This window comes from Poecilia formosa, unplaced genomic scaffold (genome assembly GCF_000485575.1).
Source record: "Poecilia formosa unplaced genomic scaffold, Poecilia_formosa-5.1.2 Scaffold135, whole genome shotgun sequence".
In the NCBI taxonomy this organism is placed as follows: Eukaryota; Metazoa; Chordata; class Actinopteri; order Cyprinodontiformes; family Poeciliidae; genus Poecilia; species Poecilia formosa.
This window is the reverse complement of record NW_006800074.1, coordinates 1,099,587-1,127,084: the sequence shown is the minus strand read 5'-3', so window position 1 is coordinate 1,127,084 and position 27,498 is coordinate 1,099,587. Positions and strand designations below refer to the sequence as shown.

Below are 27,498 nucleotides of genomic sequence, written 5' to 3'. Positions count from 1 at the left end.
AAGAAATAGCATTTATTGTTCCACAGTGAGGAAATTCAGGTGTAAAAAAATATAAAAAAATAAAAAAAAATTCTGTTTTTTATTTTTTATCTAAAAGGTAGTTGCTAAAAACTGGAGGTCCAATAATTTTCTGTATCCAAGCATATAGTTGGAAAGCTAAGTAGAAGACAAAAGTATGAAAAATTGACCGTAAGCAACTGGAATAACTGCAGATTTCCGTATTATTGTGAAGGAAATGCACTCCATAATACCCAGACTTGTGCAACATCTGCTGCGTCTTAGTCCACCCCAACACCTAAAATAGTCCACTGCGTGTGTGTCTATATTTTAATCTGTATTAGTTTAATTGTTTGCAGTGAAATATAGTCAACTTTTTAAATATATTTTTAATTTATTGAGATGTAAAAGTACGTTATACGCAAGCCGTAACTCGTCAAAGTTATAAAACTTCTCCTTTACCTTAAAAACAAATTTCCTGCTGTTTTGCAGGACTTGAAAGGGTCGCGGGCTGTCCCCCTGCCCGGCTTCGAGGTGAGCATGGTCCCATCGGCCACGGCTGACAAACCAGAAGTCAAAAACGTGTTCAAGCTCAGCCACTCCCAACAAACCTTCCTCCTAAGTGCCCAAGATGCAGAACTTCAGGCCAAATGGGTGGAAGTCCTCTCCAAAGCTTCCCGGGGCGAAGCGCCTGCTGAGGCGTCGATGAGCCTGACTGAACACAGGAAGAGCCAGTAGCGGCCACTCCGAAACAGCTGGACTCTCTCCCTCTCCCTCTCCTGTGTATGAAGCACACATTACTTGAATTCACTTTACCTTGGCACTTTTGTTTTCCCACCTCTTTGAACGGACCACTCAATACTTCCCGGGCCGTCTGACTCGTAGCCTCTCGACCACACAGCTACTTCTTCGTCTTCGTCTTCGTGTTTCTCTGAAAACACACAAACCCAATACTCCGATGCCACTGGTCATGTTTTATTTCTCAGTGTTTTGAACAACTGGATCTCTGAAGAACATTTATTTGTAATGTAACTGAAGGAAAATCCAGTTTTTAGATGAAGTTCTTGTACATTATTCCAAGGTGTCATGAAGCATTAACTCTTAGGTGTCTGTCTTTGCATTTAGAGTGCGTGTGTGTGTGGGGGTGTGTGTGTGTGTGTGTGTGTGTGTGTGAGAGTGAGCGTTTGAGTCCCTTCCGGTGTTATACTAAGTATTGAATGCTTGCGTAAGAAACCCCCCTCTGCGGCCTTCACTCCCTCTGTGGGCTCAGTGTTGGTTCTGTGGGTCTTGTACAGTGTGTGTACTATAATGTTGTAAGGAAACAAAGTAAAAACGACATTTAACTTAAAAAAAAACAACACATTTGTGGCTGGCCACCTGATGTTTCCACTTTTAGCCCCCTTCCCTCTGACCCCATCCTGTTTTTTGTTTTTGTTTTTTTTTTGTGGTACTTTGGTACTGATTCCCTCTCTGTCATTGTCACTGGAGTCTGAGACATCTAATCCGAGTGTGATTTCCACTCATGTTTTGTTGTGCGACAGATCTCGATCACGGTGGCTTCACTTCAGGGTCAGCCTTAATATCTCCACTTGCACACAGACAATGAAACCCCAGTCTGTGCAGTTCAGTCTTTCACTGACTCTCCCTTTTAGTGATGTGATGGAAACCAAGTACTGTACTGTAAAAAAGAAAATAAAAAGTTTGCCTTTCCCCTGCATACCTTCCCCTCTATAAGCACCAGCCTTTAAATAAAAGTAGCAAATAAAGTCATCCTTCAGTTTCCTTTTGCATGTAAACTAACTCATATTTATATGTTGTGCTATTAAAAATATTCCCCTTGTCCCTCTTTTTACGCTTCAGAGCTTATTCCTGTTTTTTTTTCTGTATGTAAGCGGAATCGTCAGTTTTTGTTTATTTTTTTTGAACGATTGTGCTGTGAAAAAAGAAAGGAGTCGCGCATATCATCAATAAACAAACGTGGCTCGTTTGAGGCCATGCTGTCAAGAACGTGTCTCCAGTTTCTCTTCGTGAAATAAAAAAAGTCTGTATGTGCAGCGCCTCTTGGGTAGAACAATGCAAGCACATGACTCAAAAGTGGACGTGAATAAAGCCTGTTTTATAGTTTCATATCACCTCTGAGTTTTTGCAGAAGCACCTTTCACTTCAATTACAGCTGCAAACATTATGGGGTCTCCACCTGCCTATGAATAGATAAAGTAACTTATGTTTTTCTGTGCCTTTTCTACCACAGATAGTAAAAGAGGCCCACACTATAATAGAACCTCAGTTTTTTTTTTGTTTTGTTTTTTTTTTTACTATTTTATTTTAATGTAATTTACTGAACGCACGCATAAGTTTTTTCAGTTGTTTTTGTTCCTCTGTTCTATTGTTGGTTTGGCCACTGACATGACAAACTTCTCCAGCTCAGCCTGAAGCTTCTTTGTTTGTAACACAACCCATCACGAAATGTCACAGAACTCCCTTTTGTTTTCTTGACATCATTTGTCAAAAAGGGGATTTCTAGATTCACAAACTGATCAGTAGTTTAGTGATGTTGGGACTGCCTTCAGTCGTACTCAGTAGCGTGTAGTTTTGCCCGTTTACAAGGTGTGTAGAACGAGCGCCGATGTAAAGCCAGGAAGCCCTGACGACTAAACGGCTAACATTTTCAGAAAGTGTATTTATTAAACTCGAACCAACATTTGGTTTTTCTGTGCAGCAGCTAACAAACATGTTGGTGTACTTATTCAGACTTACAGCTCAGCTATGTGGTCACATTAAATTGGGAAGTTGTACAGTTTATGGTAATCCACCCAGCAGTTTATGTCTCGGCTAAGACATCTGAGACATAAAGCAGAAATTTAGTGCAGAGCATATTGCAAGCTCTCCCAAAAGAAGTATGTTTGTGTTTTCTTTAATCTGTCACATAGAATAAAATGGATCTCTGTTAGCTTTTTAAGCAAAAGTGAAAATTGAAATGTAGTACTCTGTGTACCCGTCGTGTACAACCACATAAAAACTTTTGACATTCTTTGCTCTGAGCATGAGGAAACCTGTGATGATCTGATCAAAAGCAAAACGAGGGACTTGCTGAAAAGACTGATAAGTTACCTAATGATTTATGTCTTCTGAGGTCAACAAAAGAGACCCGGAAGCTTGTTTTGGGGAGAAGAACTTTTATTCTGAATAAATTTACAACATGGCAAAACAAGCAGAAAATGTGGAATTAAAGGAAAATAAAATTACAACTTGAAAGTGATAAGTATTAATAGTGGGAAAAGCTAACAGAGTTGAAAGCTGCCTGATTTTCACCTCTCAGATGTGTGTGTGTGTGTGTGTGTGTGTGGAGGTGTGTATTCGCTGCAGAAAAGTTGTTACAGCTAGTTTATGTTCATTCATTTTTTGGCACCTCTCTTAGTCTGTTATTCTGCCAATTAATTGTTTTAATATAATGGAGATTTATTTGATGAGCATACATAGATCAATTATATGCATAATGCCCTGCAAAAGTATTCATAATTTAGAAAAATTTAAATATTTATACATTTAAAGCTGTTGTGACAGCTTTAAAAGTTGGTTCTGCAGTTTTAATTCCAGGAAGCTGAATCCACATTCACACCACATTTTCCGGGTTGTTGTGGGGTTTTTGAGTGTTTTCTGTAGAAAATGTGGAAGCCATTTCACTTAACAGACAGAGACAGAAAGAGGAGAGCTTTCATAGATAAAATTTTTATTTTCAAAAGTCAACATAAGGTTTTAGAAAGATGACGTGCTACGCCGGTGTCTGCTGGTGCTGCTATGAGCTATGGTGCAACATCAGAGCAAAATGCTGACCGCTTCCTTCTGTTCAACGTGCTGTACATTCAGAGAGAAGTGGAGCAGGGAGGAAACTGTGTTCAAAGCTGATTGAGGAGCAAACTACTTGCAGAAAACTCCTATTTTGTTTCATTTCCTTGAGAACAAATCTGAGTGGCTTTTCTCTCATCTTCAAAACTGAAACTTTAGCTAAAAACGACTCTCAGCTTCGCTGTGTTGCGTGTTGGCCGTCTGCAGAAGTTCAAAAGACACCTCTGTATCTTTTGATTTTTCTTTTCCTCTGTAATAGTTGTGAAAATGGGTTGTCCAAAAGTAGCTGACTTTACAAAGGTATTGCTAGAACTGAAAATAGCCGAACTGTCTTCTGCCAGAGGCCCTGTAGGCGTTTCTCAGTGGCTTTACAAAACAACATTAACCTCTTTGAGACAGCACAAAAGACGGGGCTGGTTGATTTGAACCAGGTTTTCAGGAGCACATTAAAAGGTCTGAAGAAAATAAGAAAAAACTCAGCTGAAGATGTTTTTGCCATTTTGTATTGCAAACTCAATTTGCTGCTGCTCTCACACAACAGCTGAGCAGAACAGATTGAAAGGAGAAGCTGGAGAATAAGCCTCTTAGCAGCTGTTTGTGTGTGATAGTGCACATGCATGTGTGTGTATTCAGATATTTCCATGCTCTGCAGAAAAAGACAAACTTATTTCTCATTCTCTGTCATTAAGTCAGACTCAACTTTTCGTGTATTGGTCAGTTAGAATTAGAAACGTTTTTTGTGCAACTTGCGGCATCTCAGCTATCTTGACATGCTTTTTTTGTTGTTGTTTTGTTTTTTAGGGCATCACCTTCAAAAATAAAAAAAAATCTGACAAGATAAAAAGAAGAGAATTGCAGATCTTCACAACTGGTCATCCTTGTGTTTAATTTCCAGATGCCTGAAGGTGCAAAGTTTATCTGTCAAACAATAGTTAGGAAGTATGTATAGACACCCATTATCTGATTCAGCATGTAAAAAGGTTCCATGTCCCAGAAATAAACGAATCTAGGTGTGAAAATGTTTATATCAGTTCCAAAATAAAACTGAAAGGCTTTGAAGATGCTGCCTCAAACTGATATTAGTCTCATTATCCACATGGAAAGCCATCGCTTCAAAAGCAATGTAAAAGCTCAACTATAATCTAGAAAAGCTCGCAGTAACAAAGGTTATGATAATTGGAGACATGATCTGATAAAACAAAAATTTAAGTGAAAAAAGTTGATGCTTGCAAACCTGAGAATACCATCCCATCTATGACGTACAGGAGTGGCAGCATCTTCTTGTTTGCTGGGGTTGCTTGCTGTAAGAGGAGCTAGTGCACTTCAAAAAATAGATGGTATCATGAGGGAAAAAACATTATGTGGAAATATTGAAGCAACATCTACATACGTCAGCCAGGAAGTCAAATCTCAGACACTAATGACTGTAGACAAAAACCTCAAGTATATCACCAAATTTGTAACAACGTGACAAGATGGCATTGTTTTCGGATTGGCTATTTTCAAAAGGCAATTCTATTAAATACTATGGAATGCATGTAAACTTCTGAATTTGAAAGTAGCAATGAAGAACTCAATTAGCCTGGCATTTAGCAAATAAAAATCTTTTTCTGACCTAAAACAAGAAGTGATAAAGTTGGGTAATGTCTGTCAATTAATATCTAAACACAGACACTATTTATGAATACGCATGAAACAGAATCACTTGCACTTTTGCAAGTCAGTAGAATGACAGAGGGACCGCATGCTCTTCTCTGCTGGTGTGTATCCATCTCTATTTAAAGACAACTATTTGAATCTATTTGCTAAATAGCTTAAAGAAGAATGTCACTTTTATAATCTACTTCCCTTTAGCACATTATTTGGTGATGTATCTCACTCCAAAAAAAGCATTTTCTGAGTTTTTTTTTTTTTGGTCTTTTTATGCTGATGATCACATGCTGTTTACAGTTCTCTCTCAAAACTTTTCCCGCTGCCACACACGTTTTGGTCATTTTGTGTGACGTCATGTTGAACTTTATCATCACCCTCATACAAGTGCAAAAGAAGTCGCATTCTTCTGGTGAAACAGCGAGACAATTCTCCATTCCCGCACAGGAAGTGGTTGCAACTGTTTCCTGTCACTTTTATGTCTCAAGCTGGTATTGTCAGACCATTTCTGAGTTTCATTACCTCTCAGTGTGTTGTTGTTGCTTTCAAAACTCTTCGCAACAGAAAACATATATTCATGTGGGGTTGCTGCTCAAACTGACGCACCTTTAGTCGGATGATTTCATAAACCCACCACCTACTGGAGGTCAGATGTACGTGAGATAGTCTGAAATACAAAACCAAAACATGTGTGCTCACAGGAAATACACCGTTACATCTTAAGGCAGTTCATTTAAAGTCACAGTCACTTGAAAGGTTTGACTGCCATGGTATCTTATTGTTAATAAAAGTCTTTGATATCGATTTAAAGATGATTAAATATTAAAACAAAGCATATCCAGAACAGATTCGGACTTGCTGTATTTTCAGTCTCCATAGGTTTTCCTCTCCTTCAATTTCTCCTTCTGGTAGTCAAAGATGTCATTTTTGTCAGGTTGAGGAAGACTTAAACGTGGGCATGATGGCATGATGCAGGCAAGATCATAACAAAATGGAAACTTACTGAAAACTTGCAGCCTGAGATGACACAGAGGGAAGAACACGATGAGAAGTGAACCAGCAAAAGTAGTACTACCGTTTGGTTCTGGAAAGGATTGAAAGCAGACCAGGATAATAAATCCACAGAGAGTGATTACAAAAGCAAGACATCAAGCCACTTGAACTCCTCTGCTTGAGGCAGAGACTGACCCTCAGCCGAGAAGGACAGTACATCTATTTCCTGTGGGAAAAATACGCGTTAGAGTAGATGAGTCTTACTCTGACCCCCTAAATGATTTTATTGCACAGTGAAGGTCATGGTCTTAAGACGCCAATGTTGAATATAAAATACTCTGCACACTCGCTTCTTCCTGAAAGGAGAGAGAGAAGAGTTCACTTTGTGACAACAATGATTTATTGGAAAAACATTGATGATGTTACCTCTCCCTCCGCCTGTCTCCACTTCAGATTGTTATTGATGCACTTATATAAAAACATCCTTTCATCTTCAAAGCTGTATATGAGACTCTGAGGTTCCTAAAACAAGACTCCCTCATCTCCACAACTTCCTCTTGAATCCTGTCCAGAAACACTACAGACTGTTTTAGCCACAAGGTGAGCAGCTCCAATGCTATCCAACCTGCGAGAATGCTTGACTTTAAACTGAGAACACGGAAGCACCTCTTGATTTTTTTTCATGCAATGGCTGGATAAACCTAAAAATCTACCCAAGGCATCCATACTTATATTATATTCATGCACTCCACCATGCAGTGTCATTGGTGACACATCAGCTTTCTCTTGATAAGAGATCCGTAACCTTTTACTATAGAAAGAAACGTTTTTGTCCTCCGTCCAGCTAAATAAAAGTTGTTTAGAGTTGCTAACGTGAAAGAAGCTTGATCCCTTTGCTAAAAATCCACTTGGAAAGACTATCTATAGGAAATTGGTTGGCATTTTTAAAGAACCACAATTTCGAGAATCAGTTTCCATGAGAAGAAAATGAGATCTAAAGAAATGATAGAATTTTAGTGCCATTCTATTATAGGAAATTCAATGCATTTATTCAATAAAAAAAAATAAAACCTTTAAAATTTTTCATCACATCTATTTTTAAAGAGTTGGTTATTTATAATTTTTTTGCCAAAGATATTAAGAAGAAGGTCCAAAAAGCCAGTTCATCCAATTTTAAACCTGAAATCTATTTTTTTCACCATCGACCAATCTATTCTCTACTAAAACACGCAAAAGCTTGACTGAGCATGAAGAAATAAAGTCAATTTATAAAAGTGAACAATTTGTTTCAGGCCATTGAACACAAAATGATGTAAAACACCAGGTGAGACATAACAGCCAAACTTATCGTCAGCTTGTAGGTCACGCTCTAAAATGAAAACAAGACGCTTCTGAAGCAGACTGAAGGACATTTGGCAGCAGCTCCTACTTAAAAAATAATATTACTTATGGCGCAGTAGAACAAAATGACCATGTGTAAGTTGCTAAAAGTAAAATAAAAGAGCGTTGTAATCTGATATATCATTCTGAAATACACTGATGGAGGAACTCAGTTGCCGTTAAAAAGGAGGGACTCTAGTTTTCACAATGAAAGGGCGAGATTTCTCATCTGCAGAATCAGGTGGCACGCAAGCAGTGAGTCCCTGAAACCATGTGAGACAAAACAAAACCACTACAGAAGCAAACAACAAGGAACGATCAAGCAGTAGTAACTAATGAAACAAATTACCATTAATGTATCATTAGAAGCATTAGCCACTTTATAAGAAAGAGTACAAATGTGTACATGATTAATTGCCTTACATGATTAAATCTAAGCAAAAGAGTAATTATTACACAAGTAAATTTCTTATCCTGCTTCTGTCACAGGAAGATCGCCTGTGTCCACCTTGCAAGCTGAGTACATCTGAAGCAGCTCTGCATTTCAAAAAAAAAACTTGATCAACCCAATTTCCTCGTGAAATTTCATATTTCATTCTCCTTCAGTGAGTACGTACAGATTGATGGCACAGTCCCATCACTCACAGCCCCAGTCCAGCCTGAAAAACCGATTCTTTCATAGATTACAGACATAGACAACAGAAACAGAACCATTAATGAGGCTGTGGAAGGACCATCACTGTGTGGAAGGCACAGAGAGAGACAGGGATAGCTGGCATCCTTTCTGAAGTATTCTCTTCTGCCTTTGAGAGGGTCGGTCTGACGCATGCACCACTCAGTGGCAAACAGAGACGGCTCATCTTTAATGAGGCTCTGGCTTCGAGATTAAATGGTCCCTTGGAAAACTTCAACGTTCCAGAAAATTCAGTTCATCTAAAAGAAAGTTTGTTTTATGATTCACACTTTTAATCAGAAATCTCTCACTGACATCAATTCATCTCTTACAAAGAAAAAGACATAAAGGCCATATATTTTATATTTCATAGCCAAAAAAGAAAAAGATACCTAGATATATCCCAATTGACTTTTCCATAATTTTTTTATAAGTTATGTTTAAAATGCTGTTTTCAGACACGAAAAGGGCCTTTTGAGTTGAAACCCTGAACTGGTTATGCATATTTACATACTGATGACAGAGATCATGTGCATGGTAATATTACAACAGATTGTGAATATCATATAAATACATAAAGATACCTTTATGTTTTCATATTTTGAATATATGTTGGTGTTCATTGTTGCTTTAATGTATTTTTTTGTGAAAGTGTGAATCTGTCTGCATAGAGGATATCTGTTTGAGGGCATAGCCAACCTGCAGCACACAGACTCTTCACCTGACAGTTCATCTTACTGGCTCTGCATGTGGTTCCTCAAAACATAGCAAAAAGCTTATTGTGCAATTTTGCCACAAAGTATTTGTAATAAAGGTAATAAAGGTTCATCGATGCTTATAAGTCTCTCAGTAGGATGCCAGTTTGTTGGATCTCCAAACTCCTGTTTGTCTCTCAGACATCTTATGAATACACTGTCAGAATTTAGCATTGTAACATCATATCTCTTTGGCATCTTTCATCTGCCTTGTACTTCCTTAGTTTTTTCTTACAAAGTCACCAACAAAAACAATAACATATCACCTTAGTGCTTTATAACAGAGAGAAGCTTAGTATTTGATATTATTTAATAGAAAATTGTTGTACAAGGATGGTGTTATGCAACATCATTACTCGAGTGCAGGTATCATAAGCAACCTTTTCTTGTTTTCTAAAAATTCTACTCATGACACATCAGTCCACTTAGAAGAACCTTTGAATGGAGCAAAGGCTCCATAGGGTTGAAGAAATCAAAGCGCCTCAGATACTCGGAGATGTGTCTGTTATTTTCACAGCATAAAGCTGTGAACCCACATCATGTTCTTAGATACACCTGTACCTTGCACAAAAGACCACTTCTGCTTTTACATGCAAGATGAAACTAGTGACTGAACAAATGTGACTTTCCTGTGGTAAAACTGATAGATTTTTCTAACATTTTTCTACCTTAGCTATTTGAAATCTGGTATTTTTTTTTGTTTATTGACACCATAACATGTTATTTTATCTCTTATCTCATTGCAGTAGGCGGAATACAATCACAAAATCTTGTTCTAACATGCTGACACCCTCTGTCAAAAGCTGTATCGAAAAACAGTTTCAGAAGTATGATGAAGTGAGAAAAAGAAAGGGAAGTGACAAAGTTTGCTCACATAATACGATAAAATGGTGCATAAACTCATTAACAAAGTTAGCTTTGGAGGGAATAATATATAGTAGCTTGACACTTCTACGTATTTTCATCAAGCACAATACTTCAAAAGATAATTTCTGAAAAAAACTATTCAGAGGCTAACGTGGTAAAATTTGTGATATACAGTAACCACACTACAATTTCTAAAAATAGTATTCATGTTCACTTATCGTCTCATTTCAACCACAAAACTCATTTCATCTTATTAGGACTTTATGTGATGGTCAAAACAAGAGTGAATAACATGAAGTTGAGTGAAAATGATGTGTGATTTTCTAAACATTAAAAAAAAAATTAAAATCCTTCATATTTTGTAAACTAAGATGTGCTTAGGGGCTGCTGGAAGGCGAGACTCAACACTTCTGAGCTTCACTGTCTGTGCTAAAGAGAAGCATCCCTTCACTGCATGATACTGCCACCATTATGTTTCACAGTGTGGATGATGTACTCACTTTGTCTTTCTCCACACATTTTTGCACTCAAACCAAAAACCTCTATTTTGTTCTCATCAGACCAGTAGCAGGCTTGTGGAAACTTGTTCACTTAGCTTATCACTTTCTTTGACTTCCTGTTCTTTCACGTTTTTAGATAGAAATCTAAGAGTTCTCCTGTCATCTTTGTATCCTGCCTAAGCATACATTTCTTCAGCTCCTCCTCATGAGATTTTTTTATTTTATTTTAGCTGTTTCTCTCCTTGCCTGGTCTGCCCATTTAGCTTGTGGGCAATGTTTTGTAAGGGTTGGTGTTGTGACATCTTTATATTTTTCAAATAACAGATTAAGCTAAACCCAACTGTCCTCTTTGTTCATCAGGGAACAATGAGCATCACAAAGATCAAGAACTCTAAAGTTTTAAAAAAAAATTAAAAATACACGTTGATTAATTATTTTTATTAATCAGGTGACGTCTGAAGGCTGCACTTATTTTAATAAAATGCTGAGGGTGAAGCTCAGGTTAAATGTAGTTCCAGAAATGCAGACAAGAAATGTGTCTTGACTGATATTCTGCTCACTCACGCCCCAACCTGACATAATCCACAGACTCTGTTCTACTTTGGTTGACAAGGTCCCGACTGTTCATCCGCTCGCGCGACAGCAGTTCCGCAGCCGCGCGCCACCCAGTCTGAAGTTACAGCGAGGCGGAGCGGCTCGCAGGGAGGACGCTGTGGCTGAAGAGCTCTATCACTCGGAGAAACCGAGGACGCTGAAGCCAAAAGCCCTCCCAGGCAGCGAGTAAGACAGAGGGAGTCCAGGAGCGTTGCCTTTACGCGCGTCAAAAAGGAGAGCGGAGTGTGGGCGCATCTGCCTGCTACCAACATGTCCGCAGCCACGGCCTCAGTAGCAGATGTGAGGCTAGAGAATAAAGAAGACATCCGCACCCGGAGCAAACAAGGTAAGACAAACTGAAGAGCGCCTTTATGTTTGTAGGATCAAGCCTTTTTGGATTTATTGGAGACTACAGGAGAGGGTTTGGCACTTTGGTGTCAGTTTCTTTCTCGTGCTTCTTGGTCACAAGTTTCACCCAAAAAATGTCCGTTTTAGAAATTAAATGTACTCTGCATGCGTGTCAGAGAGCGATAAGGAGATAAGGAGTTTAAAAGTGGACCTCCCTGTTCAATATCCTCAAAACCATCTAGTGTAACCTCATTAGAATTAAAAAGAAAGGAAGAAAGAAAGGTAGGAAGAAAGAACTAGGAAGTAAAGGGGTATGAAAAATGATGCACAGCTGGAAATCCTTTACAAAACATCCACATGAAACCCATACACTTTCTAATTTGATCTAAAATGTGTCCATGTGTTGCATAAATGTGGTTGTGATTAGGTAATACTGACAGTGAACATGGGAGTAGCCCTGTTTTGTTTTATCCCAGTTGTCCCATTTTAAGATCTGGTCAGTGAGAGAAAATATGTTCTCGGTTTGTCTTTTTCTTTTCTGTTGTTTCCTGACAGTAAATTCAGTTTTTGTGATCAGGTGCACCGCATGACGAGTGCTGCCTAAGTTTCCATACCTCTTGAAACTGTTTACACACAAACTGTAGTACTTTATTTGGATTTCATGTAACGGAAAACATAAGAACATAAAAAAATAATGCATAATCGTGCAGTAGGACAATGAAGATGCATCTTTTTTTGTTTTTGTTTTTTATATTGCTTTTCTAAATATTTATGTTTAGTCTCCTTTACCCTGATACCCTTAAAGAAATCCAGGGTACCTACCACCAGAAGTTATTTAGTACTTGAATAAAGTCAACCTATCTAATGTCATCTCAGAATAAATCCAGCTGTGCTTTGTAGGGCTCGCAATTTTATTTTTTTATTGCATCTTAAAGACAAAGGATCTCAGCAGGAATAAAGTGGTGAAGTTTGGGTGACACTTTATTTGAAGGGGGGTGAATAAGACTGACATGACTCTGTCATGAACATGAATAAGCCTTCCTGAATATTTATGACTGTTGTCATAAAGCGTCATTCGGTAAATTATGACACTTTTAATACAAAGTTGACATAATTCAAAATGTCTTTGTTATGACAACTTGACATTTACCAAGAAATCATTACTGATATAAATTTGTTATAAAAATATTACTGATTGCACTTTACAAATTAGGTAACTTTATGTTTTTAAAGGTAAAGTTTAAACAGTAATGATTTCCTGGTTAATGTCAAGTTGTCATAACAAAGACATTTTGAATAATGTCAACTTTGTATTAAAAGTGTCATAATTTACCGAATGACGCTTTATGACAACATTCATAAATATTCATGAATGCTTATTCATGTTCATGACATGTTATGTCATGTTTATGAAAGTGTCATGACAGTTTTATTCAGCCCCCTTCAAATAAAGTGTTACCGAAGTTGGTAGGTTTGGGTAAAAAAAAAGAAAAACACAGTTTCACAGTATAACTTGAAACTTCCTGCCCTACATGCTAACTGCAACCTGTGGAGGAAACTAACACCCCACGTCACCTTTAGCACACCAAGGATGATACCCTTTTCTTCAGGAGGGGTCTGGGAAGCTGGTCAGAGTTGATAATGCTAAATCCAGGAAAATTCTGGTTAAAAAAAAAAAATGTAAGAGGCGTGAAAAGACTAGTTTTGGGTGGAGGTTCACCTTCCGGTACGAGAATGACAAATATTAGCAAGAACTATAATAAAATGGTTTAAGTCATTGCATGTTTATGTCTTAGTATGCACCTGTCAAAGTCCAGGCAAGAGTTAAAAACTAATGTTCATATATTTTACCCATTCGATCTGACACATTAGGAGAATGAGGATTTTTTTTTTTTCCTGGCTCACAGGTGCTGGGTGTTTTCAGTAAAACGAAACCTTAAAACAAATGAATAACATCCTTCCACTTCACCACTATGCAGTATTTATATTGGACTGTCACAGAAGTTTCCAATTAAAATTTATGAAAGTTTGGGGTTTTATTGAGATAAATTGTGGAAAAGGTTGATGGGCTTTCAAAAAAAAAAAAAAAAACCTCTATTTGTTAGCTGAAAACCAGTTCTTCACAATAAACAAGATGACTGCTGAAACGAATCCTCCTGCTGTGACATCACTGTTTACTGCTCATAAGCTTGTTTCATGATGAAGTCATACAGTAGGTGGTTCATCATAGCGAATGCCTGAGCAGTCTGCTGAACACCGTGATGTTCGGTATGACATCCAGTTGTTTAGGTTCCAGATGGTGTGTGAGTTTCCATCAACCTCAGGGGCCATGTGTTCAATGATTTATCACACTTCCTGCTTTGATACAGTTGCAGTCGATGCAGCATGCACGAGGCTGCTGGAAGGGGGGCTGCGGTTTTGTCACGTACTGCTGTGTCGCCTTGCAGGGCTTCGGTGCTGATAGCTGTGGAATGACCGCGCCGTTCTCCTCTCCAGCGCTTCCTTGTCAGTTTTTGACCATCTGTTTCACCCTGAGTCGTTGTTGTGCAAAGAGAATGAATCATGAATCATCCCTGTCCCTTCCACAGCTATCTAACTTTTGAGTGAACTTGAAGCCCATTTCACATTAGCGGCACGTAACAGGCCCACCCCAGAAGCTGCGTCTGTTATTAGTTCCTTACCGACTGACCTCCAACTCTCTTCTCTAGGCGGTCCGCAGGCTCAGTGCACACCGAGGCCCCTGCCGGCTGTGGGCACCCAAAGGATCATTCGGGGCAACGGGACCAATGTGGGAACAGTCATTTCCCTGCAGTGCCCAGCTAAACACAAGCTGGTGGGCAAAGATTTGACGTGTGTCATGGGCACCAACAGCACCCAATGGGACGGGGAGACCTTCTGTCGGCGTAAGTAGAAACAGAGAAGTTAAAACAAAGGCCTAATATGGCAGCTGATGCAGACAGAAAAGGGCTAATAGTTCCCTAAAGATGCAGCCTGCAATATTAGACATGTAATTAAGGCTACAAGTGAAGCTATGTGATGTTGCAAAAGATTCTTGTGGACAGAAATTTGAAGTTAACTCTAGAGTTGCAACAACTTTGTTGTTTCTGTATTATGCTTAGCAGTACTTGTTTCAGGCTGAATTAGCAGAGAGAAAGAGATATGAAAGAGACCTTTTCATGTCACACAGAAAATAAAACTTGAAAATGTGCTTTTAGTTTGTTTTCCCGGTTGATAAACTAGCATAAACATGGCCTGAAAACATGTTTAAACCTGTCAGTCTGCAGCAGTTAAAGAATAATGATGTTTACATATGTAACAGGCACAATCTGTACACCAAAGACAGGGTGGTGGTGCATGTCAGATTTTTCTCATTCTGAAACTGATCATTTGATTTTCTAAGTGAACAAAACAAACAAAAATGATAAACTGATCCAGTCTTTTGTCACTGTGCAGCTCTGGCCCCCTATGAAGACTATGGTTACCGTGTGGCTGTCCTGGCATCCATTATAAGCTCGGGAATAATCTTGCTCATGTCTGTGGGCTTCATCACCTGCTGTTTGCTTGAATGCACCGAAAAGGATAAACATAAAAAGCGAAGGAGGTAAGATGATTAATGAACAATTTCATCTAGTCCTGCTGTAATAAATGTGTGTAAGTAGTCCACTAAATGCACCTTGGACAAGGTGAAGGTTTTTAAATGGTCACAAATGATACAATGTTTACTTAAGAAGAAAAAAAAACTGATGAGTGTCGCATGCATTTAAAATCCAGTGTAATCCAGTGCTGTCAGAAGGCATGCTATTTAGGAAATAGCATGTTAAAGGTTGACCATAACACATGCAGGGACACAACAGATATTCGGAAGAAGGTGTGTAGCAATCATTAGTGTAATATTGAGCAATAATGTGATACCTGCCATTAACAGCATCATTTTAGCTATTTTAACTTTAATAAAGTGACTAATATAATAATGTTATTTGGGTAGCACAAAGAAAAATCTGTGAAGATATAACAGCTGCAGTCACTAATAATATGGTACTTTAATGGGACCATTTAATGGGAATTTCAAGGAAATAAAAGATTTGTTTTGCTTTTCTGTGAAGTTTATCAATCAAAAATCTTCTATCGTTGATCCCGTAGAGTAGACATTCATTCAGTGATACTTTCTATACAGCAGTCTCTCTCCGTAAATATGTTTGTAAGACCCAATATGATAACAATCTATGGCACTTTATTTTTTTACATATTATAACATTGTCATCTTTTTTTTAATCAGTGCTCCATTAATAATGTAATAACAACCCAAATAACATTACTTCTTTCACTAATAGCAAAATATTATTTCTTTACATACTCAAAAATATTTACATTATTGATTTTAGTACATTAAAATAAGAATTAGGTTATTGGTTGCTCTTAAATGACTGGTTACCAGATCCCCTGGTTAGATGAGACCAAACTAACTGCTTAAAGTTAGTTTGAATATTTGAATGCATCTTACACATCATCCTACATAAACCACTCCCACTGTGAAGCTTGGTGGTGGCAGTATCTTGCTATAGATATGCGTTTTTTGTTATTGTAAGACATAATACTCGTGTTAGAATGGCCTAGACAAAGTCCAACCTCGATGTTCCAAGCTTCTGATCTAACTACCAGGGTCTTGTTTAAAAGATTAAAGCTAAAGTTCTGACGCTTAGGTCTCAATTCATTTTTGATACCAGAGAGGGTGATGATCTTCCATGGGAGGGTCAGGACCAGCACCAGGGGGGCAGCTGGTCTCATTACAGTCATAAAGGCCGGAACAACAACAACAATAACGCAGAGGAGAAGATGCTGCCTTTGTGGGAGCCAGCAAACTCAGCCCCGTGTCACAGCGTTCCACCCTGCAGGTAAAGGCACATTTCTAGCAAAAATAAATAAAAATCAACCCTAATTTGCTTGACAGCTTCAAAGAAACATGAGCATCTCCTCCTTCACAGATGTCAGCAGCAGTACATCCACGGACCCCCTCCACCTTCACTTGCAGCTCTTCCTGGACAGGAATACGATCAGCCTCTCTTACCCGAAAACCCACCGACTCGTCCCCCTGAGTACCCAGGACCTCCTCTCTCCTTCTGTCCAGCTGCCAGTTCAGGACTGGTTCACTTCTCAGCGGCGGGGTCGGGACTGGTGTGGCAGTATGGAGGACAACACTGTGATATATCTGAAGTCAACCCATCAGTCACGAGGAGTATAAACACAAACGGCAATATAAACCCCAAAGAAGTTTCCATCAGGATCATATCGGTGTGAGAATGCTTTGCTGACAGAGCCATTTTGAGATCTTGTGTGATGTTCACTCATGTTTAACACCGTCAGCTCAGATTTTGAGTGAAATCACGTCAGCATGTAATGTGAAAAAAAAATAAAATTAAATCTGGATGTCTGTGGTGTTATGGTCGCTTACAAACACTGTGTTCTGAAAGGCGTTCAGCAAATCAAACTGCGATGGCACACTGCCCCCTGGTGGAAACTCGGAACTAATACGCTTTTAATACGCCTGGCATGTTGTAAATGCAAACTCCTGACACTGCTTCTTACCCCTGTGTGTAAGGTTAAAGGTGTGCTTACTGGGGGAAAAAAAATGTCAACATACTGGAATCAAGTTTGCAAGTGTTCTGATTTTTAATAGATGCAGCCAACATGTAAATAATTCTAATAAATTAAATACTTTTAAGAAGGAGTTGTGCGCTTAAGTATGTGGGGCTTTGATGGTATATTAGATTAACTGTCTGGGTGCCTGGGTGAGTCCGTGTTTGCAGCTGAAAGCGGCAGCCTCCCCGCTGCTTGTCCGGGTGTAATCTACCGTTATCCTGCCATGGAGGTCAGTCAGGTCGCGGCGTGCGACAGAGACAGTCTCTCCGAGGAATTTAAAGTGAATCCCACATGCCGTTTGTTTGGTGTGGCACAACTGACAATCAAAGGTAAGATGCTTGGACGTGTGGTTACTTTTTATTAGGCGATTTTATCCACACTTAGCACGATCAGACTAGCTGATCACTTGTTGAGCTGTGTTGCAGGGATGTAATTGTAGGAGAAAATGTTCTGAAAAATGGTTCTGAAATGCATTTTTATGAATTCCTATAAAAAACGATTTGATATTTTTTGCCCATAGATAGATAGATAGATAGATACATACATACATACATACATACATACATACATACATACATACATACATACATACGTAGGTTGGTGAAACTGAAACAACAGCTATATTTGTTGCATCTGTATTCACTTTGCTAAATGTGGTAATAAACCTCTTAGTAATTTATTTCCAGAGCAGGGATAATGCCAGGCCAGATTAACTATTTAAGTTGAGACATAAAATCTGCACTGCCCAGTTAGCTGCACGCTATCAATAGATGGGAAACTAGTATTTTTAGTTTAGAGCAGTAGTTCTCAAGCATTTCATACTGTAGACCACTAATATGACAGGCAATAAAGTGTACAAGTTACTGAACACAGCTGACATTAAAGGGAACCTGTTATGCAAATTAGGATAGATCCATGGGTTGCTAGCAGTGCCCACCGATTGTGACTTAATGATCGGGGGATTTTTTGAAACGGCTCGTTTTCTTGGTGTCTGTAAACAGCTTCTATTATTTCTAGGAGCTGTAGAGAGCCACATGGAAGTACAAAAACCTGCAAAAGGGAATTTTGCATAACAGATCCTCTTTAGGAAGTAAATCGATAACATCTGTGGGTGAAAACAGTGTTTTTCACTTTTTTCATAAGTGTTGAAAGTGTTTACTTAGCAAAACCCCTTAAAATAAAAGTAAATGCAGGTTGCAACACGTCCTAAAAATAGCTAAACCTTAATGTGTAACAATTAGTGTAAGGAAGTGGTTTAGAATCAGTCACTTTTGTTTGTAGAATTAACCTTCAATAAAATAATGAAAGAGGAGAAGCACAGGGTTTCGTTTCTGAATTACAAACTGGAACTGAGCTTTGTAAACCCGTTAAAGCACAAAGTTAGCCTTGATCTGCTTTCATGTTGAATAAATTTATGTTTTCTTTATCTGTGCTGTCCAGACATGGGAGGCTATGAAGAGCAGCTCCAGAGTGACGCCCAGTTTCTGTGCTCTAACCAGAGGATGGACACTGAACTGGTTGACAGTCTGGTGCTGCAACTCAACAGGATCTACCCCCAGATACTCAGTGACAAGGAAGCCTGCAAGGTCACTATATTTATGAAGTACAAATAAACATTCAGAAGTCTTTGCACTTAAATTACAAAATACAACTGTTTTAGGTTTTGCACGATTCATCTGGTTTTAGGCAAATACATTTGTAAAAACACTGACAGTGTTAATGTGCTGTGGTGGCCAACAAGTGATTCAAATCTTACAGATGACAAATACTGATATAATACTCAGGTATTTCCAAGCCTCCGTTGTGTTGTACACTTTCAAGGTACAATAGCAGGCTTTTAAAAGTAAAAAGCCCGTAGCATCACAGATCTTCCACCATTAGGTACTTTTCTGCACTTTTTGCTAGTAATTTCTCTAATTCGTTGTTCAATTAGAACAACGAATTAGTTGTTCGTTTTAAGTCTTTAAAAATCTTGTGACTTTTAAAGACTGACTAAGTAAAAAGCCCGTAGCATCACAGATCTTCCACCATTAGGTACTTTTCTGCACTTTTTGCTAGTAATTTCTCTAATTCGTTGTTCAAATCGTCTGCATCTACCTGTGGCCAACACTTGGGTCCTTCCTTATAAATGCCATTATGACAGAAAAACTCAATCTTTGCCAGTTTAGAAAACTTTTAATGGTAAGACAAAAAAGGCTTTTTCCTAGTATGCTCAACAACTAGCTTCTGTATAGCTTCTAAAGTTAGTTACAGAGGCATGAAGAGGCATTCAGAAATCATACTTCCATAATACATTGGCATAGAAGCAGCAGACATATTTTTGCCTCAAAAGATATGCATTATTAACAGTGCGAGAGTTCTGCCACCTCAAGGAGGTCACACATATTTCCTCTGATTGTACGTTTGTCTGTCTCTCTGCAGTTCAGAAGCCTGAGAGTCCCCACTACAGAGCGGCTACGTGAGCTGCTGCAGCACCTGCGTGAGAAAGGAGACGATGCATGCTACGAGTTCTACAGAGCACTCCACATCCAAGCAGAGGACGTTTACTTCAGTCTGCCCACTAGAATTAGAGAAAGAGGTAAAGCGCTGAGCTTGAGTGAGAATCCTCCTCAAAGTTGTGGCTTTGTCAAATCAGACACTGCATTTTTTATAAACTGGAGCAGAAATGTTGCAGCAGATTTTGGCTGTGACATCAGTTTCCTGACAAAGCCAAGTGTCATGTGCGTCACGGCGACGTGTACAGACACATCATCTTGTGACTTTTAAAGACTGACTGTTTGAAAAGAAATGCTTCTGTGCTGTAGTAAGGTCCATATTTATTTCTGTAGGCGGATCGTCTTTAAGATACACCAGAGTCAGAGAGCTGTCGCCTTCAGCTTGAAGTTTGTAGCTGAAGTGTGGCTGGTGCCGTTTAACCTTTATGATTCTTTGTTTCAGAGATGACTGAGTCAAGAAGTGCAATCAATGTGGCTGTCATCCCAGAGCGATGTGTGCTTAACGACAGAGGTGAATCCAGTTACAAGCTTTATGCTAATTGCAAGAGGTGTTTTATACAGAATCATGCAACGGAACCTTGAACTTTTTTACATTTGTTACATTACAACCACAAACTACAATGTACTGCACACAGCTAAACGGCAGGCAGTTTTTTTTTACTTAACCTGTTGCAAAACAATGTCCCATTCTTTGAACATTTCATGGGAAACTTTTCATTCACCTGCCAGTTTGCCAAGACATGGCTGCCCACTTAATCTGGCAAGCTGGACATGGAAAGCATTACTCAAAAAATGCAGCCAAGAAGCTAGTAACTCTGGAGGAACCACAGAGGTTGGAGAATTTGACTTCCATTATTAGTCATGCACTTCAAAATCTGACCTTTATCGAAATCCGGAAGGATAAAGACATTGTTGCAGAAACCATTCAGACTCAATCCAGTCTGACCTATTTTACAAAAAAAAAAAACAAGTTAACTTTCATTCTCGTTATCTGGAAAGCTAGTAGACATATCTGAAAGGACCTGCAGTCATAACTGTAGTGAACGCCACGTTTTAGATTTGTTTTTTCCAAAAACGGAAATTCATGTATGCTGCTTTCTTTCACTTTATAAATTTGCACCACTTGACCTGTCACACAAAATCTCAAATGCACCAAAGTTTTTCTTTGTAACTTTACAAAATGAGAAGTTCTGGGGTGTAAATACTCTTACAAAGCTTTGCATCCTGATGATTAATAATAAATCCACCAACACTGAATTTTATTCCTGTTATTCACTGAGATTAACTCAATCCAGAAGTACAGGAGCAGCAAAAATAGACAGGCACAGCACACACTCCTGGTAGACTTAAAAAAAAGACATCACTGTTAATTAGCCAAGAAAACACTTTAAATCTGTCTTTGGACTCCTGCTGTGGGAATAAAACTCGGCTACTTGCCTCATGGCATGTTTTGTTAAAGTAATGTCCTTACAGTTTGTGTTGGTGTGGATTCTGTTTCACTTCATTGATGCATACTTAAGCTCTGTGAGCTCCTGAACCCTTTAACCCCTGAAGTATTAGAATGTGGGGCCCACTGCACTATTCTGCCCCACCATTCATCATTCTTTTACATCCAGGGCTCTGGTTTTGTGGGTGAGTTAAGTTCATGTTTAAATGGGGGCTTCCTCTGCCCTGCATTGCCTCAGTCACCATAAACAGTTCAAATGTGGCTCTGAAAACAATGATGGTGCACTCCCACCTCGTGATATTTTTTTTTTACCCTTGTAACTGAAATATTTTTTTGTAAAAGCTGAGTAATTTTTTTTCCTTTCCTTTGTGAAGGACCAATTTTCTTTCTGAGTTGTTTCAGCGTTGCGGTTGGCATTGCATTTCTCTATTATTACGGAGGTGAGTCATGCAACATGAAAACTTATTTCCACTCACTTTATGTATATGTCTGTAACCCTTTTCTCCCCTCTTTCTGCTAACAGAGGGTCAGAGACTCAGATGCACGGAAGCATTCCTTCACTGCTCTGCGGTGAGACTTGGTAAAGATGCCAAGGACGTGTTCATTTCCTATGTGGAGGTCGGGAAATAACAAGACTGAAATATTTCAGAAGAACAAGCTGTGCTACTTTACTCTACTGTGCCAAATCAGTTTTACATCTCCCTCTGTAGAGAACTCTTGCGTCGTTTCTGCATGTATTTTTTTTAAAAATGTCTTGGTCTTGTCACATGCATCTTTGTTCTGCTCATTGCCTATGTCCAGTGATATGGTGCTGCTATTGTCCTAGTATGGAAAACTTTTTCAGGGAGAAACTTAGTAATTTACTTGAGACGCACCAAAAAGCCAATATTACCTTTGACTTGATCAGATATCAGCGGGTTAAGTACCTGAGAAAAAGAAGCCTGTTTATTAAAACCATCAAGTCTAAGAACTTACACAGTTTCCTGGATCGCATCAACCAACAGCATGTACCTTGATCATTTTTGTTTTTTTATTTTACAGTTGGGGACATGTCATTCAAAACTGTTACTAGCCTGCAGCACATCTATAGTTTCTTTGTTATTGTCTCAGGATCAGATGAGATTCAGCATGTCAGACCTCAAAGAAAATCAGAAAGATATTGGCCAGGAAATGCATGATCGCTGCATCTCTAGGTCAAACATAGCATAACCATGTCAACATGCAACTGCACATCTTCAAAACTGTTTTCAGTTCTTCTCATTCAATAGTGCCAAACTCCAGTACTCTTGAAGGGCTCTGCAACTTCAAGATTTTTCCTTTCAGATGTTATTTTCCAGTCTTAAAAGTAGAAGACACCCATCAACCTCATTGGGCAGGAGTTTGACACCCATGCTGTAATTTGTTTCATTTAGACTCAGACTACCAGATTGTTTGGTTGATAGTCAGTGTGAACATGCTTTGCTTGAGTTGCACTAGTTTTTGCAGCACAGTTCTGTTAACATTTCCCACAACACGTTTCCTTGAATGCAGGGTTAGGGTTAGGCTTAGGGTTAGTTGAAACAACACATTTTCTTGAATGCACAATATCTTGCCTGTTATTAGTAGTGCCTTCTAATGATGTTGGACCATACTTAAAATTAGCAAATAAAGTAAAAAGAAGCAAAACCATTGATTTTTATTTATTTATTTATCAACAATTACATAACTGTCTCTGAGTGTGGTACTTAAGGAGGCTAAGGTTACGTATGTTTCCACTAGAGGGCGCTCCTTTTTCATTCATAACCTTTTGTGAGACAATGTTCTAGTCTTCCATACTGATGACAATAAAAAGCAGCAAACAGCGCTCATGAATTAATAATGACAAAGCGGATGAGTAAAGTTAAGTTAATGTAAGGTAGCATTAAATACATTCACTTGCAAGCACAAGAGAGTTCTGTGTGCATGACACAAGCATATAAAGCTGGATTTAAACATTTGTAAATAAATACTGCAGAAATATTGCTACACCAGGGGTGTGGAAGGCTATTTATCTGCTAGCAGTGTTGATGTTTTGCTTAAAATAAATTGTTAATTCAGTTCAGTTCCTTTATTGTCCACAGAGGGGGAAATTTGGTCCGTAGCCAGGAATTTCAAACATACAAACAAGCTTCTATGCACCACAAATCTGGAACAAACTTCCATAAAACTGAAAAACAGCTGAAACACTGAGTTCCTTTAAATCCAGCTCTAAAAATCCACCTGTTTAGAGCTTATTTTGAAACCTAATCATGAAACATTAATCATAATCTGATGTGGAAAATGTAATGTTGATTGATTGATTGATTGATTGATTGATTGATTAATTGATTGATTGATTGAAAATGGCATAAAAATGGAATAGTAAAGACAGAGGACTGCCTCTAAATTTTTCAGCTTCTCCTCAAGTCAACAGATGGATGATAACACTTGGACATAGTTTAGTGTTTGAAGAGAAAAATAACACCATAAATAAATTTAAATTGTTTTTGGGAATATTAAGACCCCCACTAGGAAACCAGTCAATTTAAACAGGCGTTATTTGGTCTGATAAGACTTGTGGTCAAATAATCTGCCAGACCTATAGAAGAAGTATATTTTTGGGCCAAACAATGTCTTAAAGTGTAACATGTAATCAAATATTCAACAATGTCTGTATCTGTTTATAAAGTGTCCACCTTGTGCTCCTTAAAGAAAATCATCAACACATAATCATTTCACTCAACAGCTGAAAGATTCCAATCCAAAAATACTTTATCGATCCCAAAGGGAAATTAAGTAACGTGAAAGACATTTGATCAATGAGCTACGTACAAGAAAAACCGTGAATAACTATTATTTAGATAATGATGTAGAAAATATGCAAAATTGATTATTCCTCTCTGTTTCAGTCACTGCAGTGCATAAAAAGGGCTCTGACTTGGTCACTTATTGTGGTGTTGATGACACAGATGAAACAACCTAATTAGAGCCTCCACTTTAACAAGCAGTTCTGCTGGGGTCTGATTCATGTTGACTGTGACTCACCAGCTGCTGCCAGTCCAGAGAACCACACACACACAGTCCATCTTTGATCATAGCAGATGAATTCTCGGTAAAGCCAAACATTTGTTTAAACTGAATATTTTGGCCAAATGACTGTTGGACAACAACATATTGATGAAGGTGAGTCTGAACTTTGATGCATATCAGACACACCCTGCACAGATGTATTTATTTTACTGATCGCACTTCCGGCTCTGAGCCATAAGCTCATTTAAAATTGAAATCTGTTCAGTTTTTGGGGGTTTGAGAGGGTTCATCGGCTCTGCGTGGGTCAATGCAGGACAGCTGGGGAGACAGACAGAGCACAGTCACATGTGCCTAACTGTTGTTGTGTCCACTCTTCTGTTTGTCCACCAGCAACAAATATGTTGTTGATGCACCAGCCCACCTTTGCCACCATGGTCGTTTCTGTTTGGTTCGCTGTTCTTTCGCTGTGCTTGCAGCAGGGCAGGACAATGATTTTCTGGTAAACGACCAGCGGCTGAATTTTGTTTTAGTTTGTTGGTGGAAATTTCCACAGCAGTCTGGAGGGATCGGTACGTATTTAGGTCAGGTAGACTGGTGGAAGTTAGTTCAGAGGAGCAGAAGACCAAAAATATGCTGGCAGTTTGGGTGTAATGACCATAGAGGTTTAACGTGACGATAATGTGATCAAACAAACATACTTATGTGTTCTTGGTCAGCTGCTGCGGTTTGGTTGATGGACTCCCAGGGCAGTGATAAAGATGTTGACAACCACGATGATAAAAACTAGGCCCGTGGCCAGGTTCTCCATTAAATTGAGCCTCCAGTGTTTTTGCTCATCGTCGAGGTTCCATCGTACTGCAGACAAAGTCAGGACACAGAAACACTCACAAGCCACTTATTCAGGGAGCAAAGCCAAGTCATTAGGAGAATTCACTGTAAGTCGTAAATACATGTATGCTTCTGTTTTAGCACTCTACGGACTTTCTTTCTTTAAATAACAACAAAATGATTAAAGATTAAAGTTTTATTTACATCTGAGAAAAATAATACATCGTCTCTGAGCTAAAACCCAAATAAAATGTCTAACTTGACTTTCATGGAATTTTTCTATCACTTCTTGTTTCAGTTTTTGCTGCTTATCTCACCTGCAGGGCCTTGCAAATGTATTTGTAGCCTTTAAATGTATTTGTAACCTTGAAATTTGTCAAAATGTTACAAAATATAACGTCATTTTGTAACATTGCATAGCATTCAACTCTATGATTAGCAAAATATTGCTATGAGGATTGTGCTATCCTCACAGCAAATATAAGTGCTGCACAGTTTTAGTCATTTTAATTTGGACACCGTGATTCTATTGTTTTACAGACATAGTTTGATTCAACTTCATCAGTCTGACTGGAGCCCTCACATTTGATTCTAGTGGCACTAAGAAGAGTTGAGGATTGACTCAATGAGAGCAAAGTGCTTAAGAAAAAGGCCACTATTACTGCGCTTAGGAGTGAGATGTGCTTTCACAGCCTTGCAGCAGAATCCAAACTCTTTAAACTTTTTATCTATTTTGTCACAACAACTTTATCGCATGATATCAATGATATTAAATCATCAAACTCAGTTGCTGAATCCACCTCTCTGTGCTTGGGTCCACGCCATAACAAACGCAAATCGTGACAGCAGTCAGCTCTGAGCACCTAGGGATAGATTTTTTTTTTTTTATCCATTCTTCTTTGCAACATGGTAGATGGTTTCTCACTCGGGTAATGACCCTCCTTACACTTAACATCTATACACAAATTCAAGAATGTAACAAACATTTTGGGAAAGATTCAGGAGCCTTTGCAAAACATTGTTTTCGTCACTAAAGTTAGCAGGTGACTCTTTTGGCCAAAGAAAATTCCTCCAGAATTGTTCTGGGTTGATAAGATGAAAATTTGTAAACCTTAAATATGGTACTTTATGAGGGGGGAAAAAAAACACAATTCTTTAAAACAAAAAAGGAAATGATATGTCACATTTTGTTATACAAGTTGCAAGTACCAGTAAGGACCAAATTACTAGTGATGCGCCCTACCGGATAAAATCTAGCTCTTGATGAAGGCTGCATTTGCACCTTAAGTGACTGGAAATGTGATGTTCGCAATGGAGCTATTAAGAGACTCTGTACATTTTAGCAGAGGCAGAACCTTGGAACCAAATATGTCAATCATGCAAATAAAGCAAGATTCGCTTTTATGGGGCACAGGCAGAACAATGCAGAGGAAGAACAGAAACCAGCTATGGGAAGCTTGTATTTCCTATCTCACAAATATCCTTTCATGGTTGTTTTTGAGGACCTTGAATGAGCCTGTAAAACTTAAACCATGTTACAATGACATAGCAGCACTGTTATCTTTCTCCTCACAGGGGACGGGTTGTGAATAATGCTGAAATTAATGAGAAATTAATCTGCCCATAGATAAAGACTGAGTGAGCATGCATTTGTAATATGTTACTGACCGACAAAGGTCAAGCAGTGCACAAACCCTGCTTGACTGTGTTCTGTCTGATGCAACTGGGAGGAGGCAGACAGGGGCTGTGGGAGCGGTATGTAGGCCACTCAGATCATGCACCGCTGGCTCTATTAGTCTGGCTTTACACATGGGTAAAAGAGGGGAAGGATGGAAAGGGAAGGCATGCCAGGGTTCAGAATAGTTAAAATAAAGGAAAAAGAAAAGAAACAAAGATCTGAATGGGCAAAGCATGAGGATCAAAGCATCAAAAAACGTCTGATAATTCTCATGTGCCAACATTTTTCCCATTTAGACTTCAGTTTTACGATATAGATCAACAGTTTCTGTCACTCTAAAATGTTGAGCAAATTCTAAACCTAAAAATAGAGTACAGTGTCTGAGGTTTGCAGAAATTCAATATAATAGTCAACTGCATCTGCCCTACTACTATTTTTAGGTCAACACAGACTCAGAGGGAGGAAGATGAAGTAGTTTTTCTTATATGGAAAATGACAGCAAGCCTCCCTTTATCAGCTCATTCTGGTGGAGCTGAGGTGATTCAGTGTGACCTCACGAAAGTTCATCAACCTGCAGTTTGATTTGGTGGAGCCTGTCGAGTCTAACCTGTAATCCAATGACTTTTCTTTATTTTATCTAGCCAATAAATGCCAACTATTGAGTTGTGGTCGTTAAAAGCAAACAATGCCAAAATACCTGAATGAATGTCGCTTACAGGTGCATATCAACTGTGTTAAATAAATTTCCAAAGGTAATTTATCTTAGTAATTCATATATATATA

At 38.7% G+C, this 27,498-nt stretch overlaps 4 protein-coding genes across 8 annotated transcripts in view; 3 read left to right on the top strand and 1 right to left on the bottom strand.

Moving 5' to 3' along the window:
* The window catches only part of fgd (faciogenital dysplasia), a 65,111-nt gene extending 63,110 nt beyond the window's left edge, over positions 1-2,001 (top strand). For all 3 annotated transcript variants that reach the window (XM_016676551.1, XM_007562354.2, XM_007562355.2), the window contains exon 19: positions 490-2,001. In XM_016676551.1, coding sequence (XP_016532037.1) covers positions 490-735 — 246 coding nt within the window. In that variant the 3' untranslated portion in view covers positions 736-2,001. The remainder of the gene's footprint in view (positions 1-489) is intronic.
* Positions 2,002-11,143: 9,142 nt separating this feature from the next.
* susd3 (sushi domain containing 3) lies at positions 11,144-17,027 on the top strand. Of its 2 annotated transcripts, none has more exons than XM_016676474.1 (5): positions 11,144-11,601; positions 14,312-14,506; positions 15,057-15,204; positions 16,304-16,495; positions 16,586-17,027. In XM_016676474.1, exons 1-5 carry the CDS (start codon positions 11,526-11,528, stop codon positions 16,896-16,898), a joined length of 924 nt encoding a protein of 307 aa, XP_016531960.1. In that variant the 5' UTR covers positions 11,144-11,525; the 3' UTR covers positions 16,899-17,027. The 2 variants fall into 2 exon arrangements, with proteins under 2 accessions (XP_016531960.1, XP_007562415.1); XM_007562353.2 differs by having other exon boundaries at positions 11,168-11,601; positions 16,328-16,495.
* A 285-nt stretch (positions 17,028-17,312) lies between these two features.
* LOC103145082 (caspase recruitment domain-containing protein 19) lies at positions 17,313-22,221 on the top strand. 2 transcript variants are annotated; one of them, XM_007562352.2, is made up of 6 exons: positions 17,313-17,569; positions 18,681-18,826; positions 19,662-19,818; positions 20,178-20,246; positions 21,557-21,622; positions 21,706-22,221. In XM_007562352.2, the coding sequence occupies exons 1-6, from the start codon at positions 17,464-17,466 to the stop codon at positions 21,810-21,812; spliced, it is 651 nt and encodes a 216-aa protein (XP_007562414.2). In that variant the 5' UTR covers positions 17,313-17,463; the 3' UTR covers positions 21,813-22,221. The 2 variants fall into 2 exon arrangements, with proteins under 2 accessions (XP_007562414.2, XP_016531961.1); XM_016676475.1 differs by having other exon boundaries at positions 17,481-17,569; positions 19,667-19,818.
* Positions 22,222-23,517: 1,296 nt separating this feature from the next.
* Positions 23,518-27,498, bottom strand: part of LOC103145081 (ninjurin-1) — a 16,990-nt gene continuing 13,009 nt past the window's right edge. Inside the window, exon 3 of the mRNA XM_007562351.2 lies at positions 23,518-25,064. Within this exon, the coding sequence (XP_007562413.2) occupies positions 24,922-25,064 (143 nt within the window). The 3' untranslated portion in view covers positions 23,518-24,921. The remainder of the gene's footprint in view (positions 25,065-27,498) is intronic.